At 46.3% G+C, this 18,579-nt stretch overlaps 1 protein-coding gene across 9 annotated transcripts in view; it reads left to right on the top strand.

Annotated features, from left to right (window-relative positions):
• The window catches only part of LOC139762399 (uncharacterized), a 132,972-nt gene that overhangs the window by 39,846 nt on the left and 74,547 nt on the right, over positions 1-18,579 (top strand). For 8 of the 9 annotated variants that reach the window (XM_071687235.1, XM_071687233.1, XM_071687236.1 and 5 more), the window contains one exon: positions 14,290-14,902. In XM_071687235.1, coding sequence (XP_071543336.1) covers positions 14,842-14,902 — 61 coding nt within the window. In that variant the 5' untranslated portion in view covers positions 14,290-14,841. Of the gene's footprint in view, positions 1-1,608; positions 1,806-14,289; positions 14,903-18,579 lie in introns of all 9 variants that reach the window. The other variant, XM_071687234.1, reaches the window with a different exon arrangement.

Here is an 18,579-nt window from a genome sequence, read left to right as displayed (position 1 = left end):
GATTCTACAGCAAGATCCTTGCGATCTTGAACGACTTCTAGCTTGCGTATGTCGCCAGGATCGCAAGTTGAGCCGCACCAGGAAACAGAGGTGATTTCCATTGAAAAATTCGTTAATCGGAAACCTCAGTCAAGGCAATACAAGGATAAGAGGCATCATCCAGTCTATCTTGGAAACCCCACATTACGGAAATAGTCAAGTCTGCCTCTAAGAAACTGGGAGTCGATGAGTTGTCGAAGTACCGTTTCTAATGAACAGCTAGTTGCTTGCTTTATTTATAGAAAGGATTGATCCTTTCTCGTATGAAATACTGCTGTCGCGTCAGGGGTGGTTCTCGCTCTGCACCCGACTTATAAACTTTCCCAGGCGAACTTCAAAACTTGACCCGCTTGCCCTGCGCTGCAGTGTTGGTTCACTTTCCCTCATTTATAGGTACTGCTTTGGTTTTTGCTCCTGAGAGCTTGCTGCTTGTATGCTTCCACCACTAGCTAGACCACGCGATACTGGGCGAGCAGCTGCGTCTCATGATTACTGTGTAGCCATCGGCAACTCAAGGGTGGGCCGTTTTGATAGCTGTGTCTTTCCCAACACCTCGAAACTTTGGAACCTTCTTACCCTCTCATGTCCTTCCCAGTGATTATGAACTGGCACATTTTAAAAGAATTTTTCATGCATTCTTCAGAAATCGTAGATACTTTTCCTTATCTCCTCTTTTTCCCAATCCTCATCCTCTCTATATTTCAATTAAGGCCCGGCCTTAAACAGCTAGAAAACATGATCAAGTTGATTAGTGGTCTCGTGCACTGCCTGACACGATCATACCTGAGCTGAGGAGATAAAACCTACAGCTTTTACACCGGCCTGTGGTGAAGGCGATGGGGCCCTTCCATGCCGGGTGTGGCAGCCACACTACCCTCTAGTGTAGGGGCTTGGACCCCTCCCTGCCAGGTGTGGAGGCATCACGCCTCACCTTTACCATACCAGGGGTATAGGCGTGGGCAGGGGTGCCTAGACTGTTAATGATGTGGGAGGGGCATAAAATATAACCTTTCAGTAACTTTCACAGTACTGGAAGGAGACTAATTTGAACTCGCACATTGTATCTGTTCAAATGTAGTATTTTTAAAGTCGAAGGCTCCGGGTTCGAACGAAAGTCCAAGAAGACCAGGCCTAAGATGAAATATTCAAGAGACTGGAGAATTGGAAAAGTGTATGACATCTGGAAGTTGTGGGAGAACTTACACTATTAAGAATGGACAGGTAGTGGCTGTTAGGAAAGATATGAGTAGGTAAGAGAGTTCCAAAGCTTAGCGATGTAGTGAAAGAAACAGACATCACAATTTTGCCTTTAAACTGATATTACTGATAGAATAAACTTTTGAATTCTGAACTGTCCCCGAGAAGAAGGAATTGAAATTTTATGTATCAAGTCCCGAGTGACTATCCAGATGTATATATGTATAATTGCTTTTCATCTTCACGCAGCTAAAGATGATAAAGAGTTGACGCTCCAAATTTACCCAATAAGTATTGTTGATGAGTTGCTTAAAAAAACAGGTATTAATTGGTCTGTAAATTTCAGTTTTTTTTTGTATGCTTTAATTTCAGTTTCTTTGAGCACGAAGATGTGACCTTGGGTATGATAGCCTCGCAAGCCGGGTCGTCATACCCAGGGGTCGTAAACCCCATGCTCAAGGGTCGTACCGTCGGGATCGGAAGGTTCAATAAAATGCCTTATGGAAATTCCGACCCGGTCAGCTGCTTCACATAAACATTGATCCTCTCTGAGGCAGTAAAGTGACCAGGTGGGTCTTGTGGATGCCAGACTTAGGTTAAAAGTGAGGTAGGATCTCATTAGATTGATTCGTGTGAAGATGAATTACGTATGTTAATGCTATCAACAGTTCACAGACGTTGTGTTTATACAGTATGCTCCCTCTAGTGTGCTTACATTTTGTTGTCCTAGTGTGCATACATACACAGTGTACTATCTCGTATGTGCTCACATGTAACGCAAGATATGGCCTTATTGGTGTCCATACATACATGACATACATGTAATGCCTACTAAGAGAACACACAAGACAGTGTGTGGTGTGTTATACGTACAGGGCACATTCTCATTGTGTCTCACTGGTACGTGTATTTCAGTCATACTCTGTATCAGCTCACATATCTTTTTCATGTGTACATGACAGTGCATAGCATCATAGGTGTTGTACACTGATGAAGTAAGACATGATTTGCTCGAGGTAGTTATGGCCAAAGACTAGAATTGTACACTGTACGTCAGGTATCTGGCCTTGTGTGTGTGTGTGTGTGTGTGTGTGTGTGTGTTTACATATGTCCAGTATGGTTATATAAGTGTGTATGACGTGATTGTCACACTGTTGTGTATGTGTAAAGACTAACACACCGTCAGTGTTGCCTTGCCTCGCGTGTATAACATAATATATACCCCTCGTGTCCCTCTGATGGTATGTATGATAAAGTACCATTTTTTTTTTCTGTGTATACGTGCAGTATATATATTTTAGTATGGAGAATGCATCTACTGATCAAGTTCAAGGCATATTTGGTTGTTCGCAAGTTGGTGGTAATTGTAATCTTGGGGTTATTATTATAACATGATCCATACACACACAAAAAGAGAGATTAGGCTTCATGGGAAAAAGATATAATAACATGGATCACATGGAATTCGATTAATAAGTTTTTTATTGTAATTTCCTCATTAACCCCAAGAGCACGAGGGCACGATCCTCGTGTACTATGTTATGACCCTTGAGCACGATGGTACGATCCTTACTATATTGTAACCCTTGAACATGACGGTACGATCCTTGAGCGCGACGGTACGATCCTTGAGCACGACGGTACGACATCTTAAACACGATGGTACGGGTCGTGAAGACGATGACCTGCCCTTTGACCAAATATTTAAAGGTCATATAAAGGCCAGGCCATCATATGCAAGGGTCGTGCCGCTGTAAAAGCAACAGAACACCCCAACGGTGAAGATAAAGAACTTTTACACGATGCGGCTAAATTCAAATCCCATGTCCGTTTAGGATTTGATATGCTGATGCTGAATTTAAGATGAATCTCACCTTGGTGATCATAAAGCATTAGAGTTAAATAGATCGAAATAATCTAAGAGGTTAGATTTCCAAGCATTTTCACTGTGTTGACGCCCTCCCCCCCAAAAAAAATATTTCGGTTACACCATGGCACCCTGTGACCCCCACACCAGATAGGACGGTCCGGTTCTTAGGGCGGGAGTTGGTTGGCTGCGGGTAAGTTAAGGGCGGGGCTTCTACCTGCCCCAAGAAATTCCCAGTGCGAACCATCTCGTACAGCTGGAAATGTCAGTGGTCTATACCGTGTGTGTACTCAGGTACTTTGCGACTGCCAGGAATTTCAGGTAACGACGGTATGAGAACTTAATGAATAATGATCATAAGAATGAATTAAAACATGTATGAAACTGAATCGGTAGACAGCTGGGCAGAAATATTTATAGATATCGTTTAATCGAATTACTTCTTGAAGTATATATGTATATATATATATATATATATATATATATATATATATATATATATATATATATATATATATATATATTAGCTTGGGTTTACATAGCGAGTGATATGTTACTTTACCGTGGATGTATCATTGTCAATGGACAAAAAGGAATTATTCTTGCAGAGGATTATTGCGCAACCTTGAAGGTACAACAGTCCTGTAAACATTGATCCTGAGGTTGTATAATGTGCACTTTATTCGTGTATATATATATATATATATATATATATATATATATATATATATATATATATATATATTATAATGATTACACAAGTCAGAGATAATTTTATGAAGTGGTAATCGTATTTCAGTAGGGGTTTACGTAGATGATTTAGTCTAATGAAATTTTACAATACACTGCATGTTTCTCGGAAGAGACCCGAGAAACTATTCACAGAGTTTCAGCTCTAACACCGACGCTTAAACTTGGTGCACAAGTCTGAGATCTTGTGCTAGTTGAAACTTTGTGAATTGTTTACACCTGAGGCGAGTTTCTTCCTTGAAACATGTAAGTTTCCATAAAATGAATTATATGAACTCTCTGAAGTGCCATATATATATATATATATATATATATATATATATATATATATATATATATATATATATATATGAAATCTTCCATCATGTATATGTGATACCAGATGTAAACATCGACCGCTTGGTACACCGCGAATCGCACCTGGGGCGAACTGACTGTCACACAGATGGTACGCTAACTCCAGGCCTAATACAAGCTGCTTATCGGTGTGCGATCATTTGTGAGTTTAGGCGGAGGTTACCTGACTTGCGGTGGAGATCACTGCCCACACCACACCCACAGGCCGCCCACTCCACGCCCACACCTCCGCCGTCGTTGCCCGCCCCTCGTGTTTGGTCAGTGACATTTTGCTTTGTGTCGTCTCGTAAGGAGGATTGAGGAGGTCGGCTGCAGCCGTCTGAGTAGCCACTCAAGGGGCTTTAGTATCTGATGTCTGTGAGGTCGATAGAACATTGCGAATTACCTTTAAAGAAGTGTGTAAAAATGCTCAGTGAAAGGTCAGCAAGACGATTAATCAAGATTGGGTCAGAAGATTAGAAGGCGGTGTGGGAGGTGTGTATGTGTGTTCCCTCGCCACGGTACATGAGGTAGGACTTCTCCTGGGGGTAGATGCGGCCCACGCCACGCCCACTAACCTTCCAAGGGCATCCTGCCGCCCGGGTAGCATCTCCCCTCTGTTCTCCTGCTGGTGGCCTGTTGCTGCTGCAGCCTTTGGCGTTTGCACAGATGTCCATGGTCCTCCCGCGACCTGTGTGCTGCTTGAGCTAGGCTGTGCTTCCTCCTTCTGCAAGTTATGTTCTCCCAAAATTCAGCTACGAACACTAGGACTTTGGTCATAACACGAAAACGTTACATTTCAGGACATGGTGGCCGTTTATGTAAATGCTGACGGCAATTTTAGATAGCGATGTTATTATTTCTGCTGCTGTATTTATTTTGTAATTATCATTAATTTATATTGTAACGAGGCTGTTGACACGGAGACCATAATGCCTCGTATGGCTGGCTGGCTTTACCCGAGTTCGACATCTGCCTCCTCGAGTTCTCCATTGTAGGAAATATACTGTATTGACTCGTTTCATAATGTTCAGTTTTTGCGGCCCAGAAAATGATAGCGGGTGCCTCGTCTCCTCCCTGTATATAACCATGGCTGCCATAGAGGGCGTATCATTACGGCCGGCCAAGTAGGACCCACCCTCCCATGGCCAGGTTCTCTACTCTCACATGTCCACCAACCAGTCAAGGTCTGTAGGGGTTAGCACCACCAGGGGGTCGGTCAGCTGGCTGGCAGGGAGGGGAGGTGGTGCCAGGAGTCAGGAAGAATTATCTTTGTGTTGCCTGGGGTCAGCAAGCGGGAGAAAGCGAGTAGGAGTTAAGACTGGAAGAGATATGTTGGTTCTGGCGGGGGTCAGACCTGGGGAATTGGAAGGAGCCTTTTTTGTCGCTGCCATCGATGAGCGGCTTGTGTGGGTGTAGGTAAACCCTGCATAGCCTAGTCTAGCTTTGCATAGCGTAACCTAAACTACAGAATATAGCCTAACTTAGATGAACCGAGCATAACTTAACGTAACTCAGCCGACTAAGTTAGGCTACAGTGCGTCCCTCCAAAGCCAACACCAGCAGCAGTTACAACAACACTGGTTGAGGCACTTTTTCGTCCAGAAATTTTTTTTTTTTCTACCCCGTTCTACTTGGGAATATATTGTAACTAACGCGTGTCAATGTTTGTCCGTGTGTAGGAGCACATAGGTTGGCTTAGGAAGCACGAATGCATGTGGGTGTTCATGACTGTCACCGAGAGATGAGTGATGATTTTCATGTGGGTAGACTATCTTGGATCATACAGTAAATTGCGCATTTACACACACACACACACACACACATACACGGGGCAACGCTGGTTTAAAACTCTCTTCATAAACAAAATTAATCACGGATAGTAATCTCACACACGGGTTTCTGTGGTGTAGTGGTTATCGTACCTGACTACGATTCACGCGCGGGCTCTGGTTCCACACACACACACACACACACACACAGGTCGCTTCTTTAGTGTTGAAGAATATAACCTGGAAGGATGCGGTTTGTGAGCATTTATATTGAATAATTAGTGAATAAATTTTTCACCTCATACGTGACCGTCGATCTAAGAACGTCACTGGTAGTCCGGTAGGTTAAGAGCGATCTCTCTCTCCTACACCTCTTGAGCCAGGCGTTACTGTCCTGACTCACGACGGTACGAGTACACGATCCTAAGACGATGATACGATCCCGAAGCACGACGGTACGATCCTTTAAACACAACGGCACGACCACAGAAGACGACGGTACGACCCTTGAGAAAGATTGTGGCTCCCTTGGTTATACGATGGTTCAGAAGGGTCAGGTCATAGGCCAGGCCATAATTTCGATAATTTTTGCCACAAGTGCGGCTGATTTATTGGACGCTCTTACCCGTCCTGTGGGCCATCGTACCCAAGGATTAACGCTACCTGTCTCTCTGCTGTGTCGAGCTGAAAGGGTTCAGTAAACGAACAGATCGTCGTTAGATGGGTGGAGTCTGCGATGAACTATTTACGGTGGCGCCGATATGTCGTTTAAAAACGTGTGTGTGTGTGTGTGTGTGTGTGTGTGTGTGTGTGTGTGTGTGTGCTCGCAGGATTCTACACACCCCTGGGTGTGTCCAAGCCCAGACACTCCCCTGGGCATTTTGTACACTTCATGCTACCACGTAATAGACGTAATTAAGAGTTATTTACTGGCACGACCAGAGGGACTTCAAGGGCATGGCGGCGTCACCCCCACCAGGAGAAGGACAAGTGCGTCTTATTTTGTCCTCTGTGTGTGTGTGTAGCTTTCTGACTGTCCATGTCTCTATCTCTGTCTCTATCTATCTATCGATCTATCTTGATCACCGTTTACCTATTTGTTCTAGATACTGTTTCCCTGGCCGGGATGCCTCGAGTTGTGCCGAACGTGACGTAGAGGTAAGGTTACCTTGGCGGGGAGGGAGTCATACATCCCATCATCTGATAAATCTCTCCCACCACGAGTCATGGTTTGATCGTCCCTGCTATGATTCTCGACGCACTAAGGGCAAGAGTGTAACCGGGCCGTGAAACACTTCCCTCTCCCCGGAACCCGCCTCGTTCTAATATTTCTCTGAATCACTAGAGAGTTGTTCTTAGGAGAGTTAAGCGCACCTTCATCAAGGGGAGTGTTCTAATTATACTTCACCTGGCCTGTTTTGGGTTCTTAAACAAAAGTATTTCCAAAAAATATTTTGTAATTTGGTCTCTCCTCCCCCAACTCTTCCGAACTGATCAATCTATCGCTAACTCTTCACCTGAACAAACTTGGGTGATTCTTCTCTTAAACCTCTACCCCCATCTTCTCCCATTGGACCCACGCTATTGCCAATGATTCTCTTGCTGGGTCATCCAAGTATTCTCCCAGCTTCAGGTGAACCAGGCATATGGCCCCCCAAAGCGTACCTCTTCCATTTCTAAAGAAGCGTGCCTTTGAGCTAACTACGATCCTCTGCTCGCATATTTCGCCTGCCTTAAATTTGGCCCAGACTTTTTGTAACCTCTTCGAAGCACGTCTTGCTACGGCCCATCCTTGAGAAAAGAGTCGGATGTAACCCCTCCTACTATGGCCCCATTGTTCTCACTTCTGTCGTCTTTAAGATCTTTGAATCTCTCCTTAACATTGTCTTTCTCAGACACATGGAATCCCATTCCCTTCTTTCTGTTCATCAAGTACGGATTTCGCAGGTGTTGTTATGACCTGGTATGTGACTCGCCTCTTGTCGTCCTCACTCAGGGATTTTGGTGAAACTTTCATCGTAGCCCTGGACATCTCCTGATTCAATCGACAGGGTGTGGCATCATAAGTCTTTGCTTTCTAAACTCACTCCCTTTAGTGTTACTGATTCTATCTGTTACCTGATGTGTAGTCTCCTTTTGTGGCCGTTCCATTGCGATGGTCATTGATGGAGCGACTTCCTTCCCCTGACAGCCATGGTGTTCCTCATGGTTCTGTCCCATGACCCACTCTTTTTTTTTTTTCACAGTAAATGATCATATGCGTTTAACCCTATTTACTCTTATGCTGATAATTCCACTTTATACACTTCAAATCGCTCGTCCTTCCCTCCTCCTCATTCTCTTTCTCGAACTGAACAAATATACTCTCAATTTTTGGACCTGTGCTGCATCTCGGAGTCGAGAAACGGTAACCTTATTAAATCTAACATTGCTCAAATGAGTGTCTCACGCCTGTCTTGATGGTTTATTCCTGAACTCGATGGGATGTGCGTGTACTGTAAGAATGGGATTTCTCTTTAGCTTCCTCTCCCAAGCAGTGCTTGTGGAGGTCTTGAGGTTCAAGTCATACATTCTGTTCGCACTTGCCTGCGTCGACGAACTGCCATTGTGTTAGGTTTTCTCTTTGGAATTTGTTTCAGGAGCCAAGTGTATAATAATTGTTGCTGCCATCCTTTTAGAAATTATAAACCGGGACTCATCCACTACATTATACACAACTGTTGTACGGTATTGAGAGTACAGGTAATGGTGTCATCATTTCCGCTGACAGGATGGCAACTTTCCGCTACAGTCTTTGAAGCGGACGTCCTGACGGGGAAGGTGATGAGAGGCTAAAAGGGAGGGAGTGTTGGGTTTGGAGAGGACCTGATAGTTTCGTGGACATGCCGTTATATTTCGTGTCTTTTCCAGGCCGTAAAGTGAATTCAACACACCTAAGGCACGCGGTGGTACAATACTGAAAGCGCTTTTAGACTATGCCATAAGTGGAGAGATTACAGACATGCGGGTTTTGATTCAGTTGAGATGTAGCGAGGAGTCGCAAGCCATTAGACGGTGTTGGGTAGCAGAGAGAGAGAGAGAGAGATGAACCCCCCGACGTTGTGCAGTGTAGAGGCGGGGAAGAGAAAAGTGAAGAAGGTATGACCAACAGACGAGAGTCATAGAGATGACGAGATGACAGGTACGTATCAAGAGATACTGGATCTCTCTCTCTCTCTCTCTCTCTCTCTCTCTCTCTCTCTCTCTCTCTCTCTCTCTCTCTATATATATATATATATATATATATATATATATATATATATATATATATATATATATAGGTACCATCAGCACCAATAATGACCCCCAGTGTTGGTGGACCACTAAGATTGGCACATCAGATACAGTATATGTACCCTCCCTTCCACCCACCCCTCATCGTTTATCTTCGCTAGGGAAGCGTGTGATTAAAGATAATAATGCAGTTGAGACACATTAGGTAGATTGCAGGGTCCCCACCTCCTGCACAGACTGTATGGGATGATGTGTGGGGTGTGGTCACGACACGATGTGCCCCCACTACACCACACACACACCAGCCCGCACTTGCTGGTGGACTTGGATCCGGTATCAGTGATCAGTATACCTCCATTGTCCTGCTTCCACAATGCCCTTGTATTATACGTGGCTCTTGTTATAGTAGCTTACAAGTATGTATATCTTTCACACTTGTCCGCCGTCTCCCGCGTTAGCGAGGTAGCGCAAGGAACTGACTTAAGAAATTGACTCATTCGCTCACATCCTTTCTCTAGCCGTCATGTGTAAATGCTCCGAAAACAGAGCTCCCCTATCCACAACCAAGCCTCATAGACTTTTCCAAGGTTACCCCTTACCGCTTCACATGCCCTGGTTCAGTCCAGTGACAGTACGTCGTCCCCTGTATACCACAACGCTCCAATGTACTCTATCCCTTGCGCTGCCGTGGGCGGCGTGTTACGTGGCACATTCCTCAGGCGGTCCATTCAGCGAGCGGCAGTAGTTGTGAGCTCACGCTATTTGTGTGTGTGTGTGGAATGTAAACCTAGTTTCAGCAGATGGTTCCGTGAGGGGTCAGTGACCTGTGTGGTGGGTGAAGGGTGAGGGCTAAGTGACCCGTGTGATGAGTGAAGGATGTGGGGTGAGAAGCCTGTGTGATGAGTGAGGGGGTGATTGACTCGTGTGATGAGTGAAGGATAAGGAGTGAGTGACCTATCTGGTGATTAGATGGGTGAGAAGTGAGTGACCATTGTGATGAGATGGGTGAGGGGATGAGTGACCCATGTGATGAGTAGATGGGTGAGGGGTGAGTGACCAACACGATGAGTAAATGAGTAATGAATGAATGAGCCAGCCGCCACCATAAATAACCTGTAGGGGGAAATTGAGTTATAATTAGGCTTAGATAATTGTACCCTGATATGTATGATAAGGCTGATATCCATCTTTTAACTTCCTTGTATGTTACCCTTATGGCGAGTTCGTGAGCCCCAGACGAACTTATAGCTCTATCTTGCTTCCAGTAAGGTCTTTCCCATGTCTCGTTGATTTAAGGGCCAGAATTGGAATTCCAAGATCGGTGTAAGTGATGGATGTAGTACCAGGTGCTTTGGGAAGTACAACGGCTGTGTGTGTGTGTGTGTGTGTGTGTGTGTGTGTGTGTGTGTGTGTGTGTACAAGGATACTCAGGCTAAAGAAAGACACTTCTATGACAGTCATGTCTGTTTCGAGGTCCACTGAGATGACATTTTTTAGCCATGTCACCTATTGTACACGGTACTAGTGAGTCCCTTGTAGGTGTGTGTCCATACTCGTGAGTCCCTTGTAGCTTAGCGTGGACCCCCTCCTCCTCCGTGCCATACCTCCTGCTGGGGTTGCTGGATGTCTTGGAACCTCGGTCACTGGTGGCGCGGGAATCGATCCTCCCCCCCGCGACATCTAGGTCAACACGAATGATTATTGTTGTTACTCTATACGTACAACAGCGCCAGGGCATCAGTATGGTGAGTACTGTACTGGTGTATGTATCTGGGAGTGAAGGAAGATATTATTGATGGTAGGTATTGTAGTCAGTTATCCTCAGTGCCAGGTGTGCCAAAAATGTACTCATATATATATATATATATATATATATATATATATATATATATAGATATATAGATATATAGATATACATATATATATTTATATGAAACATATCCTCTTGGCTTAGGACCCCTTTTTCTGCAGCGCTCAGGAAGCTACCCACGTCTACCGGACGGGACCATAAGTTAAGAAGTGTGGTGACGTTTTCCTTATGGTGTGACTGCAGGGCAATTGAGTCTGTGTCAGTTTCTTCCCGGGGTAAATTGCATTTTGGGAACGAGGGGTCTGGTGATGCGTTGAATTTGTGTTTATGATAGAAAATTGGGTGGAGTGGAAAATTAAGTGGAGTCTAGAAAGCAGACGAGAAAGTATAACTCGTACATGTCTGGGGAGTATGGTTTCAGGTGAGAGTGTATCATGTGGAATGGAATTAAGGATAACGTTAGGGAAGGTCGGTTGTTTTGGTGTGGCGAGTCATCACAGTGTGAATAAGTCTTGCCACTTTTGTGTTTATCTGGGGACGAAAGTTTGTGAATATAGGCTGTTGAAATGTCAGGTTGGGCTGGGCTTTTTATTTAAGCTCAAGAGTCTGGTAGTATGTTATCAAAAATATTGACAAGACTGTACACCTTTCCGTCCATGTGACGATGATATAGCCTTGTCAAAGGTGACTTCATCGACCCGGTGTATACACAGGCAGTAACACCATTTCACAAATTACAAGTTGATGGATGTGTCTTTAGAATTGGGTTAGGGTGTGGGTCTTTTAATATCGGTGTTAAAAAGTTACAGTGGCTGACTAGACATCCCAGCTGGGCATCTTTATAAGCAGATTGTTATTCTTGCCTCATAGTCTTGTTTAGACAATATAGATGATTTTTTTTTTCCTTTTAATTTCATTTTTTTACGTGCGTGTGTTTGTTTTTGTATGTACCGTCGCATAGTGGCGAGGGTAGGAAGGTTTGAATGAAGATTGCTTACCTCAGTAGTGTGTCTCCTCCAGGTATGTGTTGTCATTGGGCGATAGATAAGCCTGTTAGTAAACCAGGTGTTATACCACAAAAACCACTCGCCCTAAGCAAAATTACCCCAAATTTTAATCGTATAATGCGCCTCTGACTGTAAAAGTTAGACTCCATGAAGAATCACGTAGATGCCTATCTTCCTTCACACTTTCACACCGTATATCATATTCACAGATCTCGTTCCTCATACTGTAATGACAAGCCTGTGTGTAGGAAGACTTACTGCATATCCTGCTCCTGCAATTAGTCCTGAAGGCGGCAAGCTCGAGCTACCTGCCCTACATACCTTCTTTAGTTTACCCTCTGACCCTCGACAGCCGGTGTATTGATTTATGTGTGTGATGTATGTACAGAGGGAGATGCGGGAAGTGGTGAACTTGGCTAGGGTGTGGTGGTGGGTTTGGCTTGGGGTGGTGGTAGTGGGCTTCGCTTGGGTGTGGTGGTGTGCTTAGCTTGGATGGTGATGGTAGGTATAGTTAAGGTGGTGGTGATGGTGGGTTTGGCTACGATGGTTGATGGTGGTGGGTTTGACTACAGTGGCGATGGTGGTGGTGGGCTTGCCTAGGATGGTGGTGCTGGTGGTGGGTTCGGCTATGGTGGTGATGGTGGTTAAGGTGTTGGCTTTTTGCAAAGCTCCCCCGGACAGCAATTAAAACGAAGGAGAACCACATGCATGGCGGCCAGGAACCGGACTTAAATATCATATCACAAAAGAGCTGTTCCCCCCCATGTAGGTGTGTGACGTGTGGATGTGCTCTGTCTTGTGAAACAAGCTACTGGAAAAAAAAAAAGACTGAAGGACCGTGTGCACACGTGAGGGGGTCATGAAATGCAAGGGACATATGGAAAGGGTTTTGATTCAGGTTAACGTCTTGAACACGACAGTACGAGCCTTTGTTATGATGAGTTGGTCGTCAAACTTAAGGGTTCTACCGCCCTGCTCAAGGGTCGCACTATCCTGCTCAGGGGGTCATGATTACTGTATTGCTCAAGGGCTGCTCGTACCATCGTACTCAAGGGTCGTATATAGTACCGTCCTCCTCACGGGGTTGATAAAGTGAGGCGGTGGCCTGGCGCATGGAGCAGGGTCTTGCACCTTCAGTGTAACGAGAAGACCTCAGGTGAGTCCGGCGATAAGGAGGGAAAGTTGACGTGGCAGCCCAAACATAAACACGGAAGGGAAAGGCTCTGGGGATGAGGGTCAGGCTTTTAATCTGCTGGAGAGACTGAGATCATTGTCCTCATGAAGAAGAAGAAGAAAAGGGTAGCGTACGAGGGTAATGTTTTCATATGAGGATGAGTATGGGTACCATGCCAAGGGCGAATGTTGGTTTCGCTTTGGTCGTGTGTGACAGCATAAGAGTCTGCTGCTTTTTCCCAGATCACCTGAAGGTTCGCCTCCAAATGGACGGAAAGGGGAACAGTGTTGTCAAGGGCCTTCATATGCTATGCTCGGCTAGGTTATGTAGGTTACGATTAGATTAAAGAGGATTAGACTCGGTTAGATTTTTTTTTCGTCTAGCCTAACCTAACTAGCTCAAAAAAAAAAAAAAAAAGTTGGGGTGAGGGAGGGAGGAAGGGAGGGAAGCGAATACTCAGGTGATCGTTTTTTGCTCTGCAGTTCAGAGATGTGTTGGATATCTGGGAAGACAGTGCCTTACTGAGACTGTCCTTGAAGCGTAATGTGGTGGAAACTATCGAGAAGTGTGGCTTGAAATTGTCTTGCTCGTGAAAACTGGTTTATACATGATTTTTTTTTTTTTTTGTTCGACGAATATAACAGCGCTGGTGTTGCCTCATTGCTCAGGCCACGAGTTTAGGTTCACGAAAGGTACCGACCAGCCAATGTGGTGGATTGCGAGTGTAGAAGTGTGGGTGCTTGAGAATGTTGAGTGGGTTGGTGTTATTCCTGTGTGAGTCAGTGTGGGTCCAGGGTTTGTGAATGATGAGGTTAGTCAGGGAAAAGAAAATGGCGGGGTAAAACGAGAGTCCTTGGGCACCCCAGGGCAGTTGGAGGAATGATCAGAGCGAGATGGTGCAGGTCTCCGCGGGCAAGGGGAGAGAGACGGAGTGTCATAAGCGACTTGTACTGGATGGTATGTGCATGAGTGTTGTCCTTCCCGGCGTTGTAGACCTCAGTGAGTACGTCTGGACGCCTCCTGTTGACGACGGTGGATCTAATGTGTTGTTTATCTTCCCGTAGGTGGTGTCGGGCAGGGCCGGGCGGCTGTGAGGGGCCGCCCAGCTGGTGCCCGGGGAACCGACGCCTCCACCACCTGCCCCCAGCCACACGGTCACACCACCACACCACGACTTACCACACTACGCCAGCCTTCACACCACACACAAGTTCCTGATACAAGATAACGTATATATGACTCAACCTAGACATAAATGGTATACTAGGCACAGCTGGACTGGTACATAACACGTGTACAAGTACATACACCTAGTTTTTTAAAGGGTACACTCTGAGGCCCAAAGGCAACTCTCGACCTCAGTACCAACACTGAGTCAAAACACCAACATAAGGAGATCCGTAAGGGGCGGGTGGATCACGAACTGAAGACCAACATTCGCCACGATCAGCACGACCACCACCGCCACTACAGCAGCGGCAGCAGCAACACCGGCCACCACCACCACCACAGCAGTAGCAGCAGTAGCACAAGTAGCAGCAGCAGTCGCCGGGGGGACGGCGCCTCCCCCGGCCAGTGGTGGAGGCATCATCGCTCTGGCGTGTTGATAACCCGTGATGGCGTCGCTGACGGTGGAGGCGGCGATGGGGCCTGGACCTGCACCCGAGCTCCCATCAGGTAGGTCGATAGTTCCCAGTCTGGCTGTGGCCACCACGCCCATACCTGCCTGCCTCTCTCTCTCTCTCTCTCTCTCTCTCTCTCTCTCTCTCTCTCTCTCTCTCTCTCTCTCTCTCTCTCTCTCCAAACTTCCAAACCCCATCACCACCACCACTGAGACGAATACCCCCCCAAACCCCTACTCCATCCCCCCTCAACACAACCAGCGATTACATCGTTTAGCTTCAGGTGGGTCGTATTACATGATAGGAATCGGAGGGGATAATATAGTGTCATGTCGGGAGGGAGGCAGGCAGGCGGGCCCAGCCTGGGCAAAGAGAGGGGGGAGGGGAGGTTGTATGACGAGCCATCAGGGCAGCCCTCGTGGAAGCAGGACAACAGCGGGTCACCCCTTGTTCATACGTAAATAACAACCTTAACCATAAAGGCACGACTGTACGACCCCAGGAGCAAGGTCGCACCAACCTTAAATACAACAGTACGACTTTTAGGTACACTAGTCGGGCCTTAATAAGGGTTAGGGCAAGGGCCGGATCACCATACCCAAGCTTCGTGCTCAAAGGGTCGTACCGTCGTGCTCAATAGGTCGAACCTTCGTGCTCAAGGGGTCGTACCGTCTTGTTTATGGGGATTAAGCCGATTAACGCGTCTGTAAGGTAAACAGAAAACAAGGGCCGAAATCTAAATACCTTTATAACAAACAGGGCCGTTTGATGTTTCAAACAGCGATGGCGATCATTGTTAAACAGGCGATAAGGTCATTAGCCATCGCCTGATCAGACAGATGATGGCTACGTGGGTGTTTGTATGATTAGGTTAGGGGGGGGGGGGTCAGTCATCGGTTGCCATAGCAACGGTCAAGTGATCGGCAAACACCTCGATCAATTAGTGAGGGGGGGCAGGTAATTACCCAATATGGCACACCTGAACCCTTGAAAGTGTGAGTGGATGTGTCATCAGAACTTGCCCAAGATAGGTTGACATAGTAACCCGTGATACAGAGGTATTAAGACGTGCATACGTAGGGTAAGACAGAGAGGGAGACGTGTTAAAGAGTTGAAAGGAATCTATGAAAAAATTTCCCAGTTTATTTTTCATGGTATTGAAGAGGACACGTGCAAATGGATACATTAATGTAGGCCATCTCATACATTCTAATTATCTATCTATCTATCTATATACTATATATATAAACTCAGACTTGGACAGGGTATCCCAGTGGGGTAGAGCCAATCTGGTTAAGTTTAATGCCTCTCCAAGACCCAGTTTCTGCTCATCTCTCCATCGAATATTCCTCACAACTCTCCTTCCTTACTTCGACGGTTCTGTAATTCTGCCTCTTGACTCAGCTAACATTCTTGGTATTACTGTAACATCCAATGTATCTTAGAAACCTCACAACAGGGAAATAGCTAAGACTGCCTCTAAGAGACTCTTATTTAGGTGTCGAATTTTCTTTCTTACTGAACACTTACTCCGTTTAAACAAAGGATTGATTCGTCCTTGTACAGATCATTGTTCTCACATCTGGGGTGGTTCTGGCTCTGCCTCCTTGCTGGACAGAGTCGAGTCGAAAGCGGTCCGATTTATATACTCTTCAAGGCTTACTTCAATACTTGACCCGCTTGCCCCACGCCACAATGTTGGTTAACTTTCCCTCTTCTGTAGGTTTTACTTTGGTTTTTGCTCTCTCGAGCTGAATGCTTGTGTGCCCCCCCACTACTAGGCAGACCACGCAATCCCGGGTAAGCTGCTGCGTCACAAGATTATTGCGTGGCCGTTGGCAACTCAAGGGTGGGCCGTTTTGATAACTGTTTCTTTTCTTACACCTCGAAGCTTTGGAACTCTCTCATGTCTTTCCCAATAACTATGACCTGGCACATTTCAAAAGACCGATTTTTCACTTCCTTCTTTTTCCCTTTCGTAATCGTCGATGGAGAGTCAGTGTAAGTATGCAATAAGGAGAGTCGACCTGAGGCATAAAGATGGTACTGAGGTATATGTTCCGGCAGAGGTACCGACTGTGATGAAGACCTTGGACGTACACGAGCTCTCGTCTCCAACGAAGATCTTGAACCTACGCAAACTCTTGTGTCTTTGGCAAAGATCCTTAACTGGCACAAGCCATCGAATCTCCAACGGAGATCTTGAGTCTTTAGCGAATATATTGGACCTACAAAGACTTTTGTGTCCTCAGCGAAGATCTTGAAGAACCTACACAAGGCTCCCCCTACCTCCTCCCAAGTCTCCAGCGAAGACTTGATCCAACATAAGCACTCAGGTCTTCAGCAAACTTGAACTTACACTGGATCTTAAATCTGGCTAAGATCGTGAACCTAAATATCCTGGTTCTCACTCGCTTCAGCCGTGGGTTCTGGATGGCCTGTGTCACCCTCCCACACCTGCTGGGATAAGTTAGCGCAGGTGTGGCCCAGGTTTAGCATAGGGGAAGGGGTCGTCGAGCCTTGGGTGTAGCGCATACTACCATCATCCCGTCGGCACAGACCCAGGGATGCGGGTACCTAGTGGGTTGGTTTTTATGGGCTAATCCAGGTATTTATGGTGGTTGCCATCAACCAGTTTTATACCATACGATTTTCTTTATTGACATTCTTGCTTTATTATTTTTTTAGATCTTGATTGTATTTGCTTGCACTTTCTACACAGACTAGATTTCTGTCACTACACACCCATTATATTTTCTGTAAGCGAAGTTAGTATTACCTCCAAGGCAAAGGAAAGTTGCGACATTAGTCGTTCTATAGTCGCACAGCCTCGACGTGTTACGACACCTTACGTATACCGCGAGGGTACCAGAGCGGTACGCGAGGGGGTGGAGGGTTATGTAGAGGGTGTGTAGGGAAGGAGTGAGTGGTGCATCTTATGCTAGAGTGTACCGTCTCCAGGACTGGTCCAGAGTGTACCGTACCCTAGAAGGTATGGTGACTCACATGAACCGACCCCCCCAGCAGCCTGGTCTCTCTCTCTCCGTTCAGTAGGTCATTAACAAGCACGTCTGGCAGTGAGTCACTGACATAAGTCCTGTAGTGAGTCACTGACACATACATCGTGCAGTAAGTCACTGACACTTACGTCCTGCAATAAGTCACTGGTCCATACGTCCTGCAATGAGTCAATGACACTTGCGTCCTGCAGTAAGTCACTGACTCTTAGGTCCTGCAGTGAGTCACTGACACATACATGCTGCAGTAAATCACTGACACTGACATCCTGCAGTGAGTCACTGACAGACGCGTCCTGCAGCGAGTCACGTACATTCCCTGTGGTGAGTTCCAATTGATAAACAGCAGCAGGTGTGCAGGAGGTTGTGTTGTGGTGCAGATATAGTGTGGCGGTGTGGTGTAATGCATGTGTGGCGAGGCAGGAGGGAGGTCAGAGGTTTGGGAGGCTGGGATGCTCAGGCAGGAGGGTCTGGATGACTGGTGGAGGCGCCAGGGTCCAGCCAGCGTCCTGCCCGGGAGGGTCGGCGTGAGTCACCCGGCCCAGCACGGCCGCGTCCTGACACCTTGCCAGCACCCCCCGCCTTCCACCTCATGTTCCGCAACATTTCACACCTCCCTCTCCTCCACATGTGCCATCCATCCACCTTATCTCGTCCCCTCACACCTCCCTCTCCTCCGCATGTGCCATCCATCCACTCAGTCTCGTCACCTAGC

Source organism: Panulirus ornatus, chromosome 43, assembly GCF_036320965.1.
Source record: "Panulirus ornatus isolate Po-2019 chromosome 43, ASM3632096v1, whole genome shotgun sequence".
NCBI classification, from domain to species: Eukaryota; Metazoa; Arthropoda; class Malacostraca; order Decapoda; family Palinuridae; genus Panulirus; species Panulirus ornatus.
The sequence above is the reverse complement of the archived record's forward strand: the minus strand, read 5'-3'. Positions and strand labels throughout refer to the sequence as shown.